General features: G+C 58.8%; 1 protein-coding gene across 1 annotated transcript; it reads left to right on the top strand.

Annotated features, from left to right (window-relative positions):
- The first annotated feature begins 11,154 nt into the window (after positions 1-11,154).
- Positions 11,155-16,780, top strand: IRX1 (iroquois homeobox 1). Its single transcript, XM_047766625.1, has 4 exons — positions 11,155-11,698; positions 14,597-15,635; positions 15,975-16,047; positions 16,347-16,780. Exons 1-4 carry the CDS (start codon positions 11,423-11,425, stop codon positions 16,402-16,404), a joined length of 1,446 nt encoding a protein of 481 aa, XP_047622581.1. The 5' UTR covers positions 11,155-11,422; the 3' UTR covers positions 16,405-16,780.
- The last annotated feature ends 1,529 nt before the right edge of the window (positions 16,781-18,309 follow it).

An 18,309-nucleotide genomic window follows, 5' to 3' on the forward strand; every position in this document is an offset into this window, starting at 1 on the left:
GAGAGCAGGAGGGCATCTCAGAGGCAGATGCGAGAAGCAGCTGCTGCCCCAGGGCCAGGAAACAGGAGAAAGAGGGCAAAAATAGTAAAACTAAAGGAGCCCCCAGAGCGGGACCCCAGACCACGATGCAGAGACCAGTTCCCTGGCTCCAGCTCCAGAGGAGATACGATGGTGAGTACCTGCTGATGGTGAGTACCGGCTGATGCTGAGTACCTGCCGATGCTGAGTACCTGCTGATGGTGGGTACCTGCTGATGGTGAGTTCTGGGAAAAATGGATTCAGCTGCTGCCACAGGAAGGCAACTGCTGTTGCCTGGTGGGTGCAGTGTGCCCAGGGTGGCGGGTGGGAGCTGAGAGTCACAGGAAGCGATCTGGGACAGGCTCCTTCCATCCTGCAGGCACCCCTGGCACCCGTTTCTGGCAGCGTCTAATGGAAAAGAACTGGCCATGCAGAAACCAGGATTGCAGGGCTCAGCCTCACGCAGCGGAAGGTAGATGAGAAGCTGAGAGCCTGAAGCTAAAAAGCCAGCATGTCCGCTTTTGCACTTGTTTCTGCCTCATGGAACAACTAAACATTTGCTTGTGCTTCACCTCACTGTCTAACTCTCCTTAGACACCAAGATACTCCGACAGCTGGCTCCTTTCTCTCAGCCCCGCCCCTGCCCCACTGAGCACACAGCACTGCCCCCTTCTTAAAGGGCTTCCTTCGCAAATATCTGTCAAGGGGATACGGGGAAAAGAGGTAACAAGAAAAGGAGGGATGGAAGGAGCAAGAAGCCTAGGGGCCCTGAGGCGAGTCCGCTGGACCCAGGAGTGCGGGGCAGCGGCTTCCCCAGGTTGGGAGGAGAGGGTGGGAAGAGAGCCACAGCGTGACACCGGCACGTCCGTCTGTCCCCGTCACACTGTTGAACCGGGTGCCAAAGTTCCAATCCTGGACTTATTGCTCAGTGACCTTAGACAAGCCACTTCAGTGAGCCCTAGAGATAATGTCACAGAGTCCTCAGCTTCTAAAGTGATCTCGGATGCCTGCCCACCCCGTCACCGCCACCGCGATAACATATCTGCCCACGATGAGGTGCGGCTGCTGAGGAAAGGCAGAGGCGGTCGCCCCGTTTCCACGTTTCTGGTGATTCTTTCTCCATCCCTGTCTCAGGTACACATGCTAACCCTCGACCTTGGGCCCCCGCGCACATTTGAGTCGGGGGCTTAGCGACTGTCGTCATCTCCTCTTTAGCAAAGTCTGGGAAACGGGGCTTAAGTGACACCTTTGAAATTTCCCTGCGATGAATGATACCGAGCGTGGAGAGGCTGTGTCTGCTGTGAGTTGCCTCTGGGACCAAGCCAGCCTCCTGAGCTCGCTGATGGCCGGGGAGGAAGGGGACAAAGCAGACGTCCCTCGGGCTTGAGATAAAATTCATTCTCTCAAACACACCTGCTTCAAAACTAAGGCCCTTCTTGTCCAGAGTTTACAAACCATGCCAACCTGCACATTCTTTCACAGAGGAAGGAACGGGAAGGCCAAAGTTAACTTTTTTTTTCTTTTCTTTTTTTTTTTTTTTGGTCTTTTTGCCTTTTCTACAGCTGCTCCCTCAGCATATGGAGATTCCCAGGCCAGGGGTCTAATCGGAGCTGTAGCCGCTGGCCTACGCCACAGCCACAGCAACGTGGGATCCGAGCCGCGTCTGCAACCTGCACCACAGCTCACGGCCACACCGGATCCTTAACCCACTGAGCAAGGCCAGGGATTGAACCTGCAACCTCATGGTTCCTAGTCGGATTTGCTAACCACTGTGCCACGATGGGAACTCCCAAAGTTACCTTTTTAAAGAAGCAATGTGATTTTTTATTTATTTTTCATTGGTGTCATGTAGGTTTATAACATTGTATAAGTTGCATGTATACAACATTGTCCTTTTTTTAGATCTTGTATTTTATCATTATTTTTATTTTTTATGAGTTTTCTTTTTTCCGCTATAGTTGATTTACAGTGTTCTGTCAATTTTCCACCGTACAGCAAAGTAACCCACTCACACATACATACATACATTCTTTTCCTCACGTTATCCTCCATCGTAAGTGACCAGACATAGTTCCCAGTGCTACCCAGCAGGGTCTCATTGCTCATCCACTCCAAAGGCAATCGTTTGCATCTAGTAACCCCAGACTCCCGGTCCAGCCCCCTCCTCCCCCTCATAACCAACACTGAAGAAGGTTCTCGCAGGGAACATATCACCCTACTGAGCACCACATTTTTGGATTTTTTTTTTTGTCTTTTTGCCATTTCTTGGGCCACTCCTGTGGCATATGGAGGTTCCCAGGCTAGGGGTCGAATCGGAGCTGTAGCCACTGGCCTACACCAGAGCCACAGCAACACGGGATCCGAGCCGCATCTGTGACCTACACCACAGCTCACGGCAACACCGGATCCTTCACCCACTGAGCAAGGCCAGGGATCGAACCTGCAACCTCATGGTTCCTAGTCGGATTTGTTAACCACTGAGCCACAACGGGAACTCCGTGAGCACCACGTTTTTGTTTTTCTTCTGGTTTTAATGAAGATGCCACTGTTTCTATAAAATTGGGGAAAGAGGGGAAAACTCCAGAGCTTTTTCTAAGGCCTTCTAGCCCTCAAACTAGAGGGCGTCTTGCAGGATCAGAAATGAACCCAGTTGCAGCTAATGACTCGTGACTCTGGTTGGAGTGGGAGGGGTAGGCGGCCATGGACGATGTTCTGGGCTGAATCTGTCCCCGAAACACGCACGTGGAAAACCCAACCCCTCACACCTCGGAACGTAGCTGTATTTGGAGCGGGGACCTTCCGGATGTGACTGTGTTAAAGGCAGCTCACTGGGGGCTTGGGTCCCACTCACGCTGACTGGTGTCCTAAGACAGAAGTCTGGACATGCAGAGGACCCCGGGGGCACCCAGGCACAGAGAAAAGGCCTTGTGAGGACAGAAGAGGAAGCTGCCTGCGAGCCAGGGAGGGAGAAACCAAACCTGCTAACGCCTCGATCGTGGGATTCCAGCCTCCAGAGCCTGGAGGAAGTAAATGTCCCTTGTGGAAAGCACCCCGTCGGCAGGCTTTGGTCACAGCCGCCGGAGCAGCCCAAGACGGGTGGCAGGATTCTGGAGACCTCGTCTCAGCTCGGCTCTGCCCTCGGCTGCCCCTGAGACTCGGCAGAGTCCTTGGCCGAGAGGGTATTGGTCCTTCTTTCCTTCACAAGCGATGGGCAGGACCCGCCCATCCAGAGGGTGGGGCTCTTCCAGGGGCTTGGGGTCAAGGCCCTGAGGGTCGTCTATTCCAGTGCAATACTCCCCCTGCCAGTGGTTCAGTTCACCCGCCCCTGTGCCCAACAACCATCCTGGGTCCATTTAGGAGCTACGATTAGCCTGCCATCCGTTGGCTTATCCCAAGAGAGTGGATCCCAGGCCACGTGGGTTTCCACTGGAGGCAGGAGGGAGCCCAGAGGCTGAAGCAGGTCTCATAGACATCTTGGCTGCCTTGGTCAGCAGAGAGCATTAGGATGGGCAAAGCCAAAGGTACCTGGACGCGTGCAGAGGTTAGAGAAGGGAAGCTGCCAGACTGGGGCTCTGCCCAGAGGAGCTTCCTCCCAGGTCACGGTCGGTTCACATACTTTGGGTCAATGGATCCTCTGGAGGTGTGTCAGGGAGTCGAAAGGCTGCCTCCTCCGCTTCCTCTTCTCTCTGCCAGTCGTTCCCACCTTCCGTTCACACACACACACACACACACACACACTCAACAGCCCCAACGGTGGCGTAAACTCGGCTGTCTTGCGTGGAGCAAGGAGGGTGGAGCGGGCAGAGCTGCAGCCAACACCCTGCACTCTGGAGCCTCTCTGGAGCCAGCCCGGGTGCCCTTAAAGTGTGAGATGACATCTGCAAAAGCAGATGAGGGACCCTTGGTCTGGCGGTATTATAGTCTCCCCCTACCCCCAATTTTATGAGAATGGTCCTGGAAAATGCAGATGGTGCTTGAGCATCCTCAGAACTCCGGAGAGACCTCTCCTGGACTCCCAAAGTGTCCTCTGGGGGGCGTTTTTGCTGAAGGAATGCCCCTTAAAAGGACAGATTTACCCTAGCAACCTGGGACTTCCAGTCCACCCATTTTACAGGGAGGATGGAACCTCCTGCCTGGGATGCTGTGAGGGGCTGTATTTATCCATTGGTATTTTAAAAGGTATTTCTGGCAGGTAGGTTTTCTCTTTAATAATATAAGTGATTGGGGGCTGAGAGGGGGTCATGGGAGATAGAATGCCATTTGGTCTGAATGTCAAACATTTGGGGAAGAACCCCACATAAATATGCATTTAGTATCTTCCTTCTTCTGTCCCTCACATATCATTTTCTTTGAGGGTTTTACTAGCAAATCGTCTTTGGATTTGCTCAGACCTGAGAAACATATTATCATTCCCAAGCTATTATCTCAGGTCCTTTCTGGTTGTTATTGTCAGTTGTTACTTGGAAGGATATGTGAAGTAAATTTATAAATACGTTGAAAGTGTGTCTTCATGTCGATCGGTTTCTTAGGAAGAAAGATGCTAGTGTAACCATCACGTAACAAGATCACATTTACATTATAGTTTAACCAGTATTGGTTGCTAAAGCCTCCATTTTTAAATGCACAGCTACGAGAAAAATTAGGGGCTCAAAAAAACGGAATTACTAATTCTTATCAAAGTGCTGCAATTTTCTTCTAAGTCCATTTCTTCGTAGTTGGACGCTACCTTAAAAAGAGTTAATATTTATGTGATGATAGTGCCCAAACCTGCAATTTAAGTAAATTATTTGATTTATGAACCATTCATGAAAATAACAGCGGGGTTCGACCAAGTGGATATGCTATGTTCTTCTTTCCAATTCTGTCTTCAATGAGGGAGAAAGGTTTTCTCTGTGCCCCCCCACTCCAAACCCATACACCTACATTTCTCTGCTGAAATGCCAGGAGGCAGGATAGAAAATTCTGTTGATCACACAAGGCAGAGGAGGAAATGAAGCAGTTTGCTTCTGCAGCAACTTGACCGCAGAAAACACAGCCATCCTGTTAGATTTTCAACAGGTCACACTGCTCCCCAGTGACCCCAGGTATGAACTTTGCAGGAGCTGCAGGACTGTTAGAGGAAGCAGCAGACAAGCCCCTGGGACGTCAGTGCCCCACCACAAAGAATGGCAGGGCTGGGATTAGATGCTCTTGTTTTTGCAAAACAAGAAGAAATGGAATTCTTCCATACCGGGTTGTAGCTGCCCTTCCTCCAAAGTCTGATCACCCCCAAGAGCCTGCCTGCCACTAGCTTGGGGGTGAGGCAGAGACCCTAAGGGGCCTGGCTGGAGTTTTCCTGAAGGAGGCACCAATTCATATTGCAAATACTGATCCTCCAGCGAGACTGCTAACAGGCAGCTGTCATCTGCCACCAGGAACAAAGAAAACACCGCTGAAAGAAAAAATAAAGTGTAAAAATAGACGCATACGACCAAAGGCGGGAGGATGTTAACGTCAAGGGGACAAATGCAGGTCACAGAAGGGAACCTCTGCCTGCCTGATAGGAGCTGCCGCCACCCACACACCTTGCCAGACCCCCAGGGTTGGCGTTTAGGGGAGACAGTAACAGCCACACCCTCAAAGAGTTAAAATATAAGCCTCAATGCGTGACCGCTTTTCAACTGTAATGTCCTTATAACACAAGTTCTTATCAGGGGTCTGCACCGCACTTGGCAAACAAGACATTCTAGCTTTTAAACAAATAATTCATTAGGTAATTAAATTCAAGTGAGATTACTCTAATTAAATACACACTGCAGTTGAATCATAATTTCTATGTGGTCTAGTTAAAGATGAACAATCTCTTATTCCAAGGGAAAAAAAAAAAGGCTTTAAAATAACTCCCTGGTGGCTAGAAGAATAGATTTACATGCCCTGCACAGAGGTCATTTCAAGAAGAGAAACCAACGCGACACGACCTGGGGGTAAGGATGGGATTCTGTGGTCCTGGGGGTTCCGCCAGTTGAGGCTGTTTGCTCCGGGTTCTGCTCAAAGACTGCAGAACCCCTTGGGGTGTCACCACGACCTTTCTCCGGCGCTAGGATTCGGGCACGCGCGCACGGCCAGGCGTCCGGGGTGCGAGCCTGACGCAGTGTCCCCGTGTCCTCAGGGCACCCACCAACCCCAGGGCGCGCGCGGGAGGCCAGCGCCGGCCCGAGGACCCCAGGACTGGGGCGAAATGAAAAGTCACTTCGTCCTCCACGCTGTGCTCGCCCGGCTCCCCTCGAATGGCATTAGGAGCCGCAGCCACGGAGGCGCTCAGGGGGCTCCGAAGTCCCCCGATGGCTTTGATCTGCTCCTCTCCGCTGCCGAGAGCTGACAGTCGGCTGCGCGGCCGCCCGGCTTTCATTTGTCAGACACGCGCTTCGCCGTGTCCCCGAGCAGGCAGCTACACCTGTACTGCGAGAATTTACACGGCGTGCTCCGGGATGGCATTGATTTGGGACGGGTGAAATACAAACACAAACTAATTAAAAACTGCATAATGGCGCCCTACAGGAACACGGGAGAAAAACAAATAAATACAAGTGCAGCTGGCGCGGCGATCACACCTCTGCCCCCGAGCAACCGTCTGGTGACATGAAATTATAAACCCCGAGAAGCCTCACACCGTTGCCGTGGATCGCATTGGAGGCATAATGGAAATGATCTGGTTAATTAAGGGGAGGTTTATAAAATATTTACGTGTGTGCGCACGCATATAATTCACTTCCTCCGACCCTCGGGGGACGGCGACCTCGCGGCACTGCGGACCAGGCCACTGGGGTCCATTTCTGTACCCAGGGAAACTCAGGCGGGCCCGCGAGGCTGCTGGCGCCGGGGCCGCGCTCGGGGGAGCCAAGCCCCCGCTCCGCCCAGACGCTCCTGCCGAGCATCTGACCGTCCCGCGGCCCTGGCTTCTGGGCGCGTTTCTCCTGGCTTTTCCTGGAGTCTCTCGGAGCCTCCTCTGCGGGCCCACTGGGCTCATCCTGCGGAGGCTCGCGCGTCTCACCGCCGGCTCTCCTGAGTGGCGCTTGGGACGTTGGCAGGGTGCTGCTCTTAGCAGAGGCGTCCCCCGGTCCTCCCATCCTCTGCGTGGCTCCGGATTGGAGCCGCAGGAGAGCGCAGGCCGGGCGCCCTGAGATCCAGCCCAGAGGGCCTTGGGATCCCCGCAGGCCACCAGATCGGCCTCCTGGACAGGTGCTCCCAGGTGCCCCGGGTTACAGTTGGGCACTCCCGGAAGAATCTCGGCTGCCGGAGACTGTGTGACATGCTCCTCTCTGTCGCCAAGCAGGGCGGCTTTCTACATCCTGCTAGAGAAAGGTGCTAAGCCTTCATGTATGTAACAAATCAGGGTGCGCATTTGGGGGTGGGGGCAGAAAACTGGCAGGGATCAGGGGCGTGGGCCAAGGGGTCAGGCTGCCCCGCTGGCCAGGGAGCCAGGGCCCAGCCTGCAGCCAGGGCATCTGCAGAGCAAATAATGGCCATTTTGAAAGGCAGGCAATGAGGCCAAGGCGCTGCTCACTGCGTCCCTGAGACCAGTCTTCGCGGCCAGATCCTCTGTGCCAAAGGCAGGTCCAGGATGGCTCCCCGCTCCCGGGGGCGGAGGGGGGGGTGGTGCTGGCTCCCCAGGAGCTTCCTCCTCTGGTGAAGACCCGGGTCAGCAAGGCTTCAAAATCAGTGGAGAATTACTTCAGAATAAATAAAACTGCAAACGAGGAAGCTGTTTGGCAGGTACTTATGTCAATGTGATGCTGGGTGTGGAGTGGGGAAGGCAGATGGACAAGCCTTTATCGAGGGGCTGGGGAAAGAGAAAGATGTGATATTTTTCAGGTTGGTGATAAGGCTTCCTTCCTACTAGAAAACCAGTACCCCCTCCCCCCAGTAATGAAAGAAGGAGAGACTCCTCTCTCCAACAACTTGGTTCAAATGCATTTTGTTCACGAATTACACTCCCCCTCCCCTGCCCACCAGAGTCCCCTCCCTGGGGAACCGCACCAGCACACAGGTGCCCAGCCACACAGGGCTGTGGCCAGAGGCCCAGGTCCTAGCTGGGGTGCACTGAGAGTCTGGGATTTCCAGCCAGAGGGTCCCAGCAACCACCATGGCAGAAGCTCTGCTTCACGTACCTGCAAGCCAGACCCCTGGGTGGGGTCCTTACTGAGCCCAGGGGGCCCCAGGCCCGGCACCGGCCAGGCGGAGGTCCCGTTAGGCCACACAGAGACCCCTAGGTCTGGCTTCGCCCTTCTTGGAGGTCCTGCCTCTGGCCCAGTTTGGGGAAATGCTCTGGCCAGTGAGGCCAGGGATGGGCCTGCCTGAGCCACCTCTTCCGCTGGGGCCCTGGGTTTTCCTGGGTGTGTGGGGGGGGGGAGGCTGAAGCCACATTGTCTATCCCCTCCTGTGCCCTGGGCAGGATCGGGCTCCTGTGGTCTCCAAGGCCCCTCAGCCTCTTGGGCCACCAGAGTGATGCCTGGACATCAGAAGGGTTGAGCTGGTGAGCTGAGCCAGACCTCTGGGGAAAGTTCTGGGTCCCTAAGTGGTTGTACAAGTCAGTCCTGCAGTTGGGGCACAGGCCCCTTTCTTGCCTCAGGCACCCTGGACCTTCCTGGTCCCTACTTAACCAATTTCGGGGTTGGGGGAAGACCCCAAGCCAGAAGTTCTGGACCCTTCTCTGCCCTCCCCATCTCCAGTAGGATGATTTGGAGGCAGATTTCTTCTTTTCTCTTTTGTTTCTTCCTTTTTTCGTTTCTGTTCGTCTGCCTTGCTTCCTAGTTTTCCCTGTGCAAGTTTCTGGGGAAAAGGCCAAAGAGAGAGTAAGGAAGAGCCTGGCTGCCAGGCTCCAGCCAGATCCCGCCCTCCACCCCAGGCGCCTTCCCAGGGCTCCCAGGGGACAAGCCCACAGGCCTTTCCAGAGCCAGTCTCCCCATCGCCTCCTGGGGGATCCTCAGGCACCACTTCCGGTGGGCCCTTCCCACTCACCCGGCAGGTGTCCTCGGGGACCTACAGTCATTTCCTGACCAGAAGGGAGATGATACAGACAAGGCCTGGAGGCTGGCATTGCTGGGCTGGTTGAGGGTCAGACAAAGCCTGCCACCTCATCTTGTCTCGCTCCTTCTCCCTCCCAGGCTGTGATGGCGACAGCCTGATGGGCTTCAGCCTGGGCTGGTGCATGTGGGGAGTGGGAAAGGGATGTTTAGCTGTGTGGCTGAATCTTCACACGGTTTCTCTGGGCTTGCATTCCACCTGGCTCTCCAGGTCGCACAAGAGGGCTTATCTCACCTGTATTTACCGGTCACCCTGAAAGGTGACACTGGAGTTTGCTAAGCTGGACAGTGGTGGGATAGGCCCATTGGCTTGCTTTGGGTGTGGGGGAGAGGGCGGTGGCAGGAGCAGGAGGAAGCTGTGGTTAGGGGACCCCCCCCCCCAGGCAGGCATGCCTCCCTCTGCTCCCCCCTCCCCCCAGCTGTCAAAGTAGGAAAGGGGCCCAGGCGGTAGCAGCAGGAAGTTTCTGGAGTGAGCGGTGGTTAGTGGGGTAGCAGGTGGAGAAGAGGGGAGACAGCATGAACGTGAAGAAAACCCGACTCTGAGCACAGAAAATAAAGCCTGATTACACAGCTGGTAATTAGTAATTACTATTATGGGCCTTATTGCTGCTAATTACAGGCGGTGGCTCTGTGGATGTCCTCAGGCCCCCCAATGGGGAAACAGGATCCTTCCTGAGGCTGCAGGAGTCCCTGGGCCAGAAGGTGGGGCACCTGGAGAGGGAACCAGAGAATGGTGTTCGGGTAGGTGCCCAGGGAGCAGGTGGCCCAGGTCACCGGCAGCACAGCACGTGGGGACCTGCTTTGGTTCTGTTGTCCCAAATGGGCCCAAACCAAGGCCAACAGCCACGTCCGTGGATGACATTTTTGTAGGTTTCTGCGAGCCCGGAGCACAGCAGCAGGGAGTACCTGCTTGCCACTGGTTGCCGCTTAGGAGCTGGGGCGCGCAAAGTGACCTCAGGGAGCCGAGGCAGGTACCGCGGGCGTGTTCCTCGCCGGCCTCCAGGACCAAGCCAGCGAGCGCAGCTCAGAAGCAGCCCGGCCGAGCGGTCCAGGGCTTGGGGAGGCGAGGAGGACCGTGCCCTCGGCGTCTGCGCCCCAGCCCCGCCAGACCTCGGGCGACCGGAGCCTCCCAGAGCCCGCGCATCGCGGCCGGGCCGTTGGCTCTTCCCGCACAGGATGGGAGCGGAGAGGGAGCGAGAAGAGGGATGCCCTGTCCCCGGCCTGGTCGCGGCGCGGCTGGGAACTGGCGCACTCCACACAAGTTTACTTCCTGTATTTGCACACCTAGTGGACAAACGAGGGGTGTCCCGGACACGCAGCCTTCTCCCATCTCCGGGTGGGGGCGGGTTATTTCCTTCCCGCCGCAACGGTGCTTTTTCTCCGCAAAGAAAAGATCCTCTCACTCCCAAGAAGCGGCCATCAGCTTTCCCGGGGCAAGGGGCTTCCCAGCTGGGCTTGCCCTTTCTTAAAGTTTTCAGCTGGAAAAGCTCGCAGTGCTCCTTCTCCAAGTGCAGAGAGGACCGTCACTGCCGGGGGGCCTGTGAAGTCCTAGCGGGGGTCCCAGGGACGCCATGCCCGCGTCAGGTGTCCCGCCACGCCGGCTTCGTGGCACTTCTGCCAGAGACGTCCCCGGAAGGCCAAGGCAGCACCGATCTTGGAGGAGAGGCCGCTCGCTCCCCGCCGGCTGTCACCGCGCTAGGGCCAGCCCCTTCCCCGCCGTCCCCAGCGCAGAAGAGCCGGCGCCGAGGTGTTTTTGTGAGAGCGCAGGCACACCTCCGCTGCGAAACAGCAAACCCCGGTGTCCGACAGCTGTAAGCTGGCGTCGACGGGCTGTCAGGCAGCCGTGGGGACCGATCGGGACGGAGCCCGCGGCCGCCGGGCCCGCACTCTAAGCCCGGCCGCTCGAGCGGCCACCGCGGGCGGAGATGGCCCGGCCGGCGCGGGGCACCACGTGCTCGCCGGGAGGGGCGGGAGCGGCCGGCGAGGGCGGGCGGGAGGCGAGGAGGGGGCGGAGGGGAGCCGGGGGCGGGGCCAGCGCTCAAGGGGATGCCAATCAAAGCATCAACTTCAAATTGTGTCTGAAAGCCCCGCCGCCGAGCGGAGGGCGGCCGCCGCAGTCGGCGCGCGATCGCGGATCCGGGCGCAGCCGGGAGCCGGGCGCCAGCGAGCACCGGGCCGAGAAGCAGCCACCGGCCTCCGCCTCCGGGCCGGCCCGAGCGCGCCCGGCCGGCCGGCCGGCCGCCCCCTCCCCCCCCCCCGCCGCGCCCCCCGCCCTCCGCCTCGGCCTCCCCCCACCCCCGCCCCTTTAAGAGTCGCCCGCCGCCGCCGCCGAGTCCGCGGACATGTCCTTCCCGCAGCTGGGCTACCCGCAGTACCTGAGCGCCGCGGGGCCCGGCGCCTACGGCGGCGAGCGCCCGGGGGTGCTGGCCGCGGCCGCCGCCGCCGCTGCCGCCGCCTCGTCGGGCCGGCCCGGGGCGGCGGAGCTGGGCGCGGGCGCGGGCGCGGCCGCCGTCACCTCGGTGCTGGGCATGTACGCGGCGGCCGGACCGTACGCGGGCGCGCCCAACTACAGCGCCTTCCTGCCCTACGCCGCCGACCTCAGCCTCTTCTCGCAGATGGTGAGTGCGCCCGGCCTGCTCGGCGGCGCCCGGGGCCGCGGTAGCCGGGGCGGCGCGGCGCGGCGCGGCCTGCGGAGGGGCCGGCGGGCGGGCGGGCGGGCAGAGCTGGCCCGGGCGGGGAGCCGCAGCGGCCCTGCTGGCGGGTCCGAGCCGGCGGGGGCCGCAGGAGCGGGGCGAGGCCGGCCGGGAACGGCCCCGCGATCGGTCGGGGCCGCGGGGAGGTGAGAGGCCTGGGCCACGCAGCGGGGGCGGCGGCGGGGGTGGGGGGGGTCCTCCGAGACAGGCCGGAGGCCACGGGAGCAGGCCCGGGGTGTGCGGCCCGCGCTGGGGGCCGGGGCCAAAGTCGCCCCTGGCTGGCAGCTCGGTGGCGGCGGCGGCGGGGTCCGTGGCCCGGGTTCCAGCGGGGCGGCTCGGCCCGGTTTACCCAGACGCCCCTTCCCGGGCCGCGGGCCCACGCAGGAGCGCGCGACCTTTGGGGCTCTGGGACTGGGCCGGGGAGACTCGATATTCTCCCTCTTTGGCAGAGGCTCTTGCAGTTGTATCCGAGTTTGCCAGAGGGAACCCTGTAGAGCCTCGCAGAGTCGGTCAAAATAAGCCGAACAATGGAGACGCGATGGGGCCGAGGGCTCTTAATGGCCTGAGTGCAAATGTGAAATTAAGCAAACAACAACAAAAAATTAAGTGGAAATCATTTTTGGCGTCTGAAAGGATGTTGCCTTTGAGTTTGCTAAGTTGCCAAAGTTTTCATTTGCACCGAGAGAAAAGTACTTTTCTTCCTGCGTTACATAATGGAGGATTAGAGAGAACAGCGCCCTGGGCTTTAAAGAAATGCACTCCTCTTAGCCTCCTGTCCCGGTGGGTGTCAGATGGGAGTGGGGGCTGCAGATTTAATGCTCCGCGGGGCCGCTGGCCCGTCTGTCGTTCCAGAGGATCCATTTTCCTAGGTCTGACTGCGAAGTCCGGCTTCAACTTTGGGCTGCTGGGAACCGCGCGCCGGTCGAGGAGGTCGGGCAGGCAGCCCCCTCCTGCCCTGCTGCCAGCGGGATCATGCAAATTTCAGGCACCCCCCGAGTCTCCCACTCCCCGAGGAAGAGACAGGAAATAAGTCCCCGACTCCTGTGTGCGAGCGAAGCGGACACTGCGTTTTCCTGTAACTTTTCTTAATAGTTTTGAAAGGAGAGCCTGTTTCTCTGAAAGCGGCCCCAGCTGCCTTTCAGATCGGTTGCTATCGAAAGAGATCAGCTCCCATTTTGTTCTGGCGGCGGGATGCAGGGGAAGCCATGAGAGATTTACAAGGTATCCTTTCAAAAAGAATTCCCAGCAGAGAGGAGGCCGAAAAATGTCTTGCTTCCAGTCACAACCAAAATGGTTAGAAAATCCGCAACGTCTGTTTTGCAAAAATTAGGCAAAAACGAAATCTGGCCAGAAAATCGTTGTTTCCGTGGCCTCGACCACCCAGCTAACGAGCCAAAGAAATCTTGTGCTTTTTGCAACTTTCTCAGAGTCCTGGGTCCCTCTCTGCTAACACAACACTCGACAAATTTTATATGGAGGATTAGACTTTTTTCCAGAAATTCTGAATGCAGATGTGTGCCATTTGGGAAACTCTCCTGCGTTTGGGGGGGGGAGGGAGGGAGCTGTAGGGTGGGCTTCTGCTCCCGGTGTAAGGAGGCTGTCTGGGAGGGGAGGTGCTCCTTGTATTTACCAAGAAGAAAGTACAGAGAAATCCACCCCCACCCCAAAGACAGTGAGCGTGTGTATTTCAGGGCCTCCTGCCCCTTCTTGGAAAGGAAGCCCAAACCCAACCCCACCTTCTAGGCCCAGCTTTCCAAGCCCTCACGGTTGGGGATTTGGAAGTCAAAAGATAAAATTGTGAGTGAATGTCTGTCTGGGCAATTTATGGTAATAATGAGGCCTAATGAGGTTGTTAGAAAGATAAAATGTTATTTACCAAAAAACCTGATGGGATAATTTGACTTGCTGTGTTTTACTACCGATGATAAAAAGAATATTGATTGCAAATAAATCACGGCCTCTAAATGCCTGCAAACAGTTTGTGCCTGCTCGCTCCTGATCAAAGTCAAACTTGAGAGATAAAGTCAGCGAGGGGAGGCCTAGGAAATGGTTCTGCTCCCTGCAGCCAGCGCGCCGGGGCCCTGTGTTAATGTTTTACCGGATAAACCTCCTTTTGTATTAAAAAAACAAATGGAGTTTTCGTTATTGTTGTTGCTGATGGCCGGGATTAAAATTTTAAATTACTTGTCACCCACTATAGCCCTTTAAGTGCGGGCGAACCATTATATGCAGATTAATTTGGGAGCCCAAAGGAGTGTGCTTTCATTTTAAATTGCTGGCGGATTTGGACTCGGAGAAAACCCGGGATGGTTTATTTTGTTTGACCCCCTCAGGGTCGAAGGGAGGGGGTCTGGGCTCTCGGTTCCCTACGTTTGGAGAAACTGTTTTATCAGCCTCGTTAAAAGGTCTTCCCCTCTGGAGAGTGTGAGATACACTGGGAACTTCGGGCTTCTGGAGTTGTTTTGGAAGGTGGGGGTGGCGGCGCTGAGGTCGGCCTAGGGAAGTTCCAAGGGGGGCCTCAGGTCCCGCCGAGGTGTTGTAGAGAAGGACGGATTCTGGAACTTTCCTGAGTGACAAAGGGCTCTCTACGATCGGTGGAAGCGCAGTCCGGAGGTGGCTTGTGGTCGGACCCCCTCTTCCTCCCGGGGACGTGCGGCAGGGCCAGCCTTGCAGCCCTGGAGCAGGCGGGAGTGACTGCCCAGACTTTCCCAGCTGTGGGACTCACCTCTCTCTCTCTTTCTCCCTCTTTCTCTCTCTTTCTGCCCCCCCCCCCAACCCCCACGGTCTCTCTCTTTCCAACCTCGCTGGGCCTTGTGGCTGCAGGGTTCCCAGTATGAACTGAAGGACAACCCCGGAGTGCACCCAGCCACCTTCGCAGCCCACACGGCGCCGGCCTATTACCCCTATGGCCAGTTCCAGTACGGGGATCCCGGGCGGCCCAAGAACGCCACGCGCGAGAGCACGAGCACGCTCAAGGCCTGGCTCAACGAGCACCGCAAGAACCCCTACCCCACCAAGGGCGAGAAGATCATGCTGGCCATCATCACCAAGATGACCCTCACGCAGGTGTCCACCTGGTTCGCCAACGCGCGCCGGCGCCTCAAGAAGGAGAACAAAGTGACGTGGGGCGCGCGCAGCAAGGACCAGGAGGACGGCGCTCTCTTCGGAAGCGACACCGAGGGGGACCCCGAGAAGGCCGAGGACGACGAGGAGATCGACCTGGAGAGCATAGACATCGACAAGATCGACGAGCACGACGGCGACCAGAGCAACGAGGACGAGGAGGACAAGGCCGAGGCGCCTCGCGCGCCCCCCGCGCCCGCTGCCCTCGGCCGGGACCAGGGCTCGCCGCTGGCCGCCGCCGACGCGCTCAAGCCCCAAGACTCGCCCCTGGGCCTGGCCAAAGAGGTCCCGGAGCCCGGCAGCACGCGCCTGCTGAGTCCCGGCGGCGCCGCCGCGGCGGGCGGCCTGCAGGGCGCGCAGCACAGCAAGCCCAAGATCTGGTCCCTGGCCGAGACGGCCACCAGCCCCGACGGCGCGCCCAAGGCCTCTCCGCCGCCGCCCGCAGGCCACCCCGGCGCCCACGGGCCCCCCACGGGCGCGCCGCTGCAACACCCCGCCTTCCTGCCCAGCCACGGACTGTACACCTGCCACATCGGCAAGTTCTCCAACTGGACCAACGGCGCGTTCCTCGCGCAGGGCTCGCTGCTCAACGTGCGCTCCTTCCTGGGCGTCGGTGCGCCCCACGGCCCGCACCTGTCCGCCCCGCCGCCGCCGCCGCAGCAGCAGCCGCCGGTCACCGTGGCCGCGGGGGTGCTCCACAGCGACAAGGCCTCGGCCCGCAGCAGCCCCTCCCTCCCAGGTACCGCGCCTCGGGAGCCTGCCCGGACCCAGGCCTGGAACCTGGATCGCCGGCAGGGCTGGGGGTGGAGAGGCGCCCTGGCCGGGAGGGTGAGAGCCAGTGGCCGCCAAGCTCCGGGCTGAGCAGTTATCCCGGCCGCCGGAGCTCTTGGGGCGAGAGGCCAAGGCCCTCTGTGTAGGCCAGCCCCGGGGGTGCGGGGGAGGGGAGGTTTCCCTCGGAGACCCTTCCCAGGGGCGGGAGTGGGGGCAGGGGGTGGGGAGGAGGCCGGAGCGCTTCTGCGGACCCCCGTTCCCCGCACTGTCTCGCGTCCTAACGCTCTGCCTCTTCGCCGCCTCGCAGAGAGAGACCTCATCCCCAGGCCAGACTCGCCGGCCCAGCAGTTAAAGTCGCCCTTCCAGCCTGTGCGCGACAAGTGAGTGCCATTGGCGTTTACCGCTGGGCGGGGGCGGGGGCGAGGGGGATGTGTGTGGGGGGGTGGAGGCTGAGCCGGGCTGGCGACGGTGGGGTCCGCAGTCCACGGGTGAAGGGGCGCTGTCTTCCAGCCCTGCCCCCGAGCCAGCAGAGGCCACCCTCTTTCTCCTGAGCCGGGAGCTGTGCAGGGCAGCCGACCTTCCCCGTCCCTGGGCGCTGGGCTGGCAGAACCCGCGACGCCAGGTCCCAGCTTCGGTCCACTGACAGTGCCCTGTTCTTGTCTTGCTGTTTCCCCTGCAGCTCCCTGGCCCCGCAGGAGGGGACGCCGCGGATCCTAGCAGCCCTCCCGTCAGCCTGATTCAGGGTCTTCTTTTACTTTTGCGGGGGGAGGGGGGAGAAGTTCGGAGGGAGGGGGTGAGGGAGGAATTAGGACAAATATTTCAGACCGGTGTAAAGGACAAATCTGGCAACGAAGTCAAGGACTCCCATCCATCGCTTTCTGCAGAAAGGGGCTCTTCCAGCGGCGCTTGTGTCCAGGCAGCCTAGCCGCTGCCCGCAGCTCGAGTGGCTGTCACCGCACTCTGGGTGATTAGCGGTAAATGCCCTCACGTGCTTGTGTCTTTTTTTTTTTTTTTCTTTCTGTATATAGAGTGATTTCAGATTGTACATAGCGCGTCAGCGAACTTGTCTAAATCATATATTTTTGTCTAATAAACGAAATGAAATAATGGCCATTGCTCCTGCTGCTGTGTGTGGCTGGGCACCGCTGGAGGGGTCTCGGGCGCTCTTGGGGTCCAGGGCGTCCTCAAGTCCCGGCAGGGCTCAAGTATCCCTGGCTGGGGACAGAGGCTCCTGGGGAGTTTCCACCGGAAAGGCCAGTGCTGAGTTCTCAGGCTTTTGGTTGTTGTTGGACTTGTTAATGTCACAGGGCAGTTTCTTGTTGGCAGTTCCTGTCTTTACAGCTCTTACACATTTATCTGGGCACGCCTTTCTCAGGACATAAATGAGTTCGATTTTAGGCAATTTATAGAACGATTTTTTAAAGTGTGCAACGATGGGGAAAAAAAATGAAAAGAATTTCCAATCGCGTCCCCAAAGGAGAACTTCGTATTTGAAATCAATTTATAACCAGTTGTCTCAACGGCGCATTATGGCGTCGGGGCGTTTCGTGGGTAGAATGAGGACATAATGGAGTATGAAATTTTGCTTTCAGTGTGTTTTTTAGTTATTTGGCTAAATCGAACGTAGAGAAATTGGAAGGTTCTTTTCAACTCTCCAGCTGGAGGGAGCAGCTCGGGAGTTCTCTGGGCTTGTGAGCGACAGGGGCTGCTGTGTGTGTGTGTGTGGGGGGGGTGACAAAGAGGGGAGCGGGGCTTTGGTCTCCCCGGGGGAAGCCCATTTAAACTCCTGGGCCCTGCTGGCCGCACCCAGAGAGCCAGTAACGCCCAGCTGGCCGCCAGGGCTGGGAGGCAGCCGGAGCGATGATGAGAAACAATGCGGAGCAAGCCGGCCTGGGGTGCGCGCGGGTGGGAGTCAGCCCCAGTCTGGGGACCCACGGTGGTCGGGATCCCGGGTCAGGGGGCGCTGGGAGGGGAACGCCCCGCGGCAGCCTGCACTTCCATTGAATTCTCGAAAACTCTGAATGCAAGCCTTTACCAAACCGCCCAGACGGATGGGGGCTGCGGGTGTAACCCGCCCGGCGGGGAAAAGGCCGAGTCCCCAGTGTTGGACGGGACCTCCCTTACCCCCACCCCAGTCCCATATTCACCCTGGAGGCCTTTGGGACCCGCTGTCCCCGGGCTGCTAGTGGCGGCGGGGCACGAGGCTGCTGGAGGGCTAAGCGGGGCGCGGCTGAATGGCCCTGGCTCCTCTGCGGCGGGGAAGGGGCCGCTCCAGCCCCCCGGGACTCCCGCCCCCAGCGCCCAGGTCCTTCTCCAGCGTCCCCTCCCCTTCGGTCTGGAGGAGAAAGTCCCCCTCCCCGCCCCCGAGGCGGGAGAGAGGGAGAAGCGGCGGCGGCGCGGGCGAGCGCAGACCGCGGGCACGTGGGGGTGCGCGGGTGCGGAGCGCGGAGCCGCGGGAGGAGCTGGGCCGCGGAGCCGAGCGGAGGGCCGGCCGGCGGCCGCAGTGCAGCCGCTTACAGTCCAAACGGACGTGCTCGAGGCGCCCTCTATGGGCCGAAAGCGGAATGGGGCTGTGATGGAGGCGCCCATCTCGCTCTTTGGGGGGGGGGCCGGGGCCCCAAATCTGGGGGGTCCTTGGCCTT

This window comes from Phacochoerus africanus, chromosome 1 (assembly GCF_016906955.1).
Source record: "Phacochoerus africanus isolate WHEZ1 chromosome 1, ROS_Pafr_v1, whole genome shotgun sequence".
In the NCBI taxonomy this organism is placed as follows: domain Eukaryota; kingdom Metazoa; phylum Chordata; class Mammalia; order Artiodactyla; family Suidae; genus Phacochoerus; species Phacochoerus africanus.

Excerpts from the sequence above, each read along its gene's own strand:
- IRX1 (XM_047766625.1), top strand. The coding sequence starts at position 11,423 with ATGTCCTTCCCGCAGCTGGGCTACCCGCAGTACCTGAGCGCCGCGGGG. Across the intron at positions 15,636-15,974 it reads CAGCAGCCCCTCCCTCCCAG|AGAGAGACCTCATCCCCAGG; the intron begins GTACCGCGCCTC and ends GCCGCCTCGCAG. Across the intron at positions 16,048-16,346 it reads TTCCAGCCTGTGCGCGACAA|CTCCCTGGCCCCGCAGGAGG; the intron begins GTGAGTGCCATT and ends TTTCCCCTGCAG.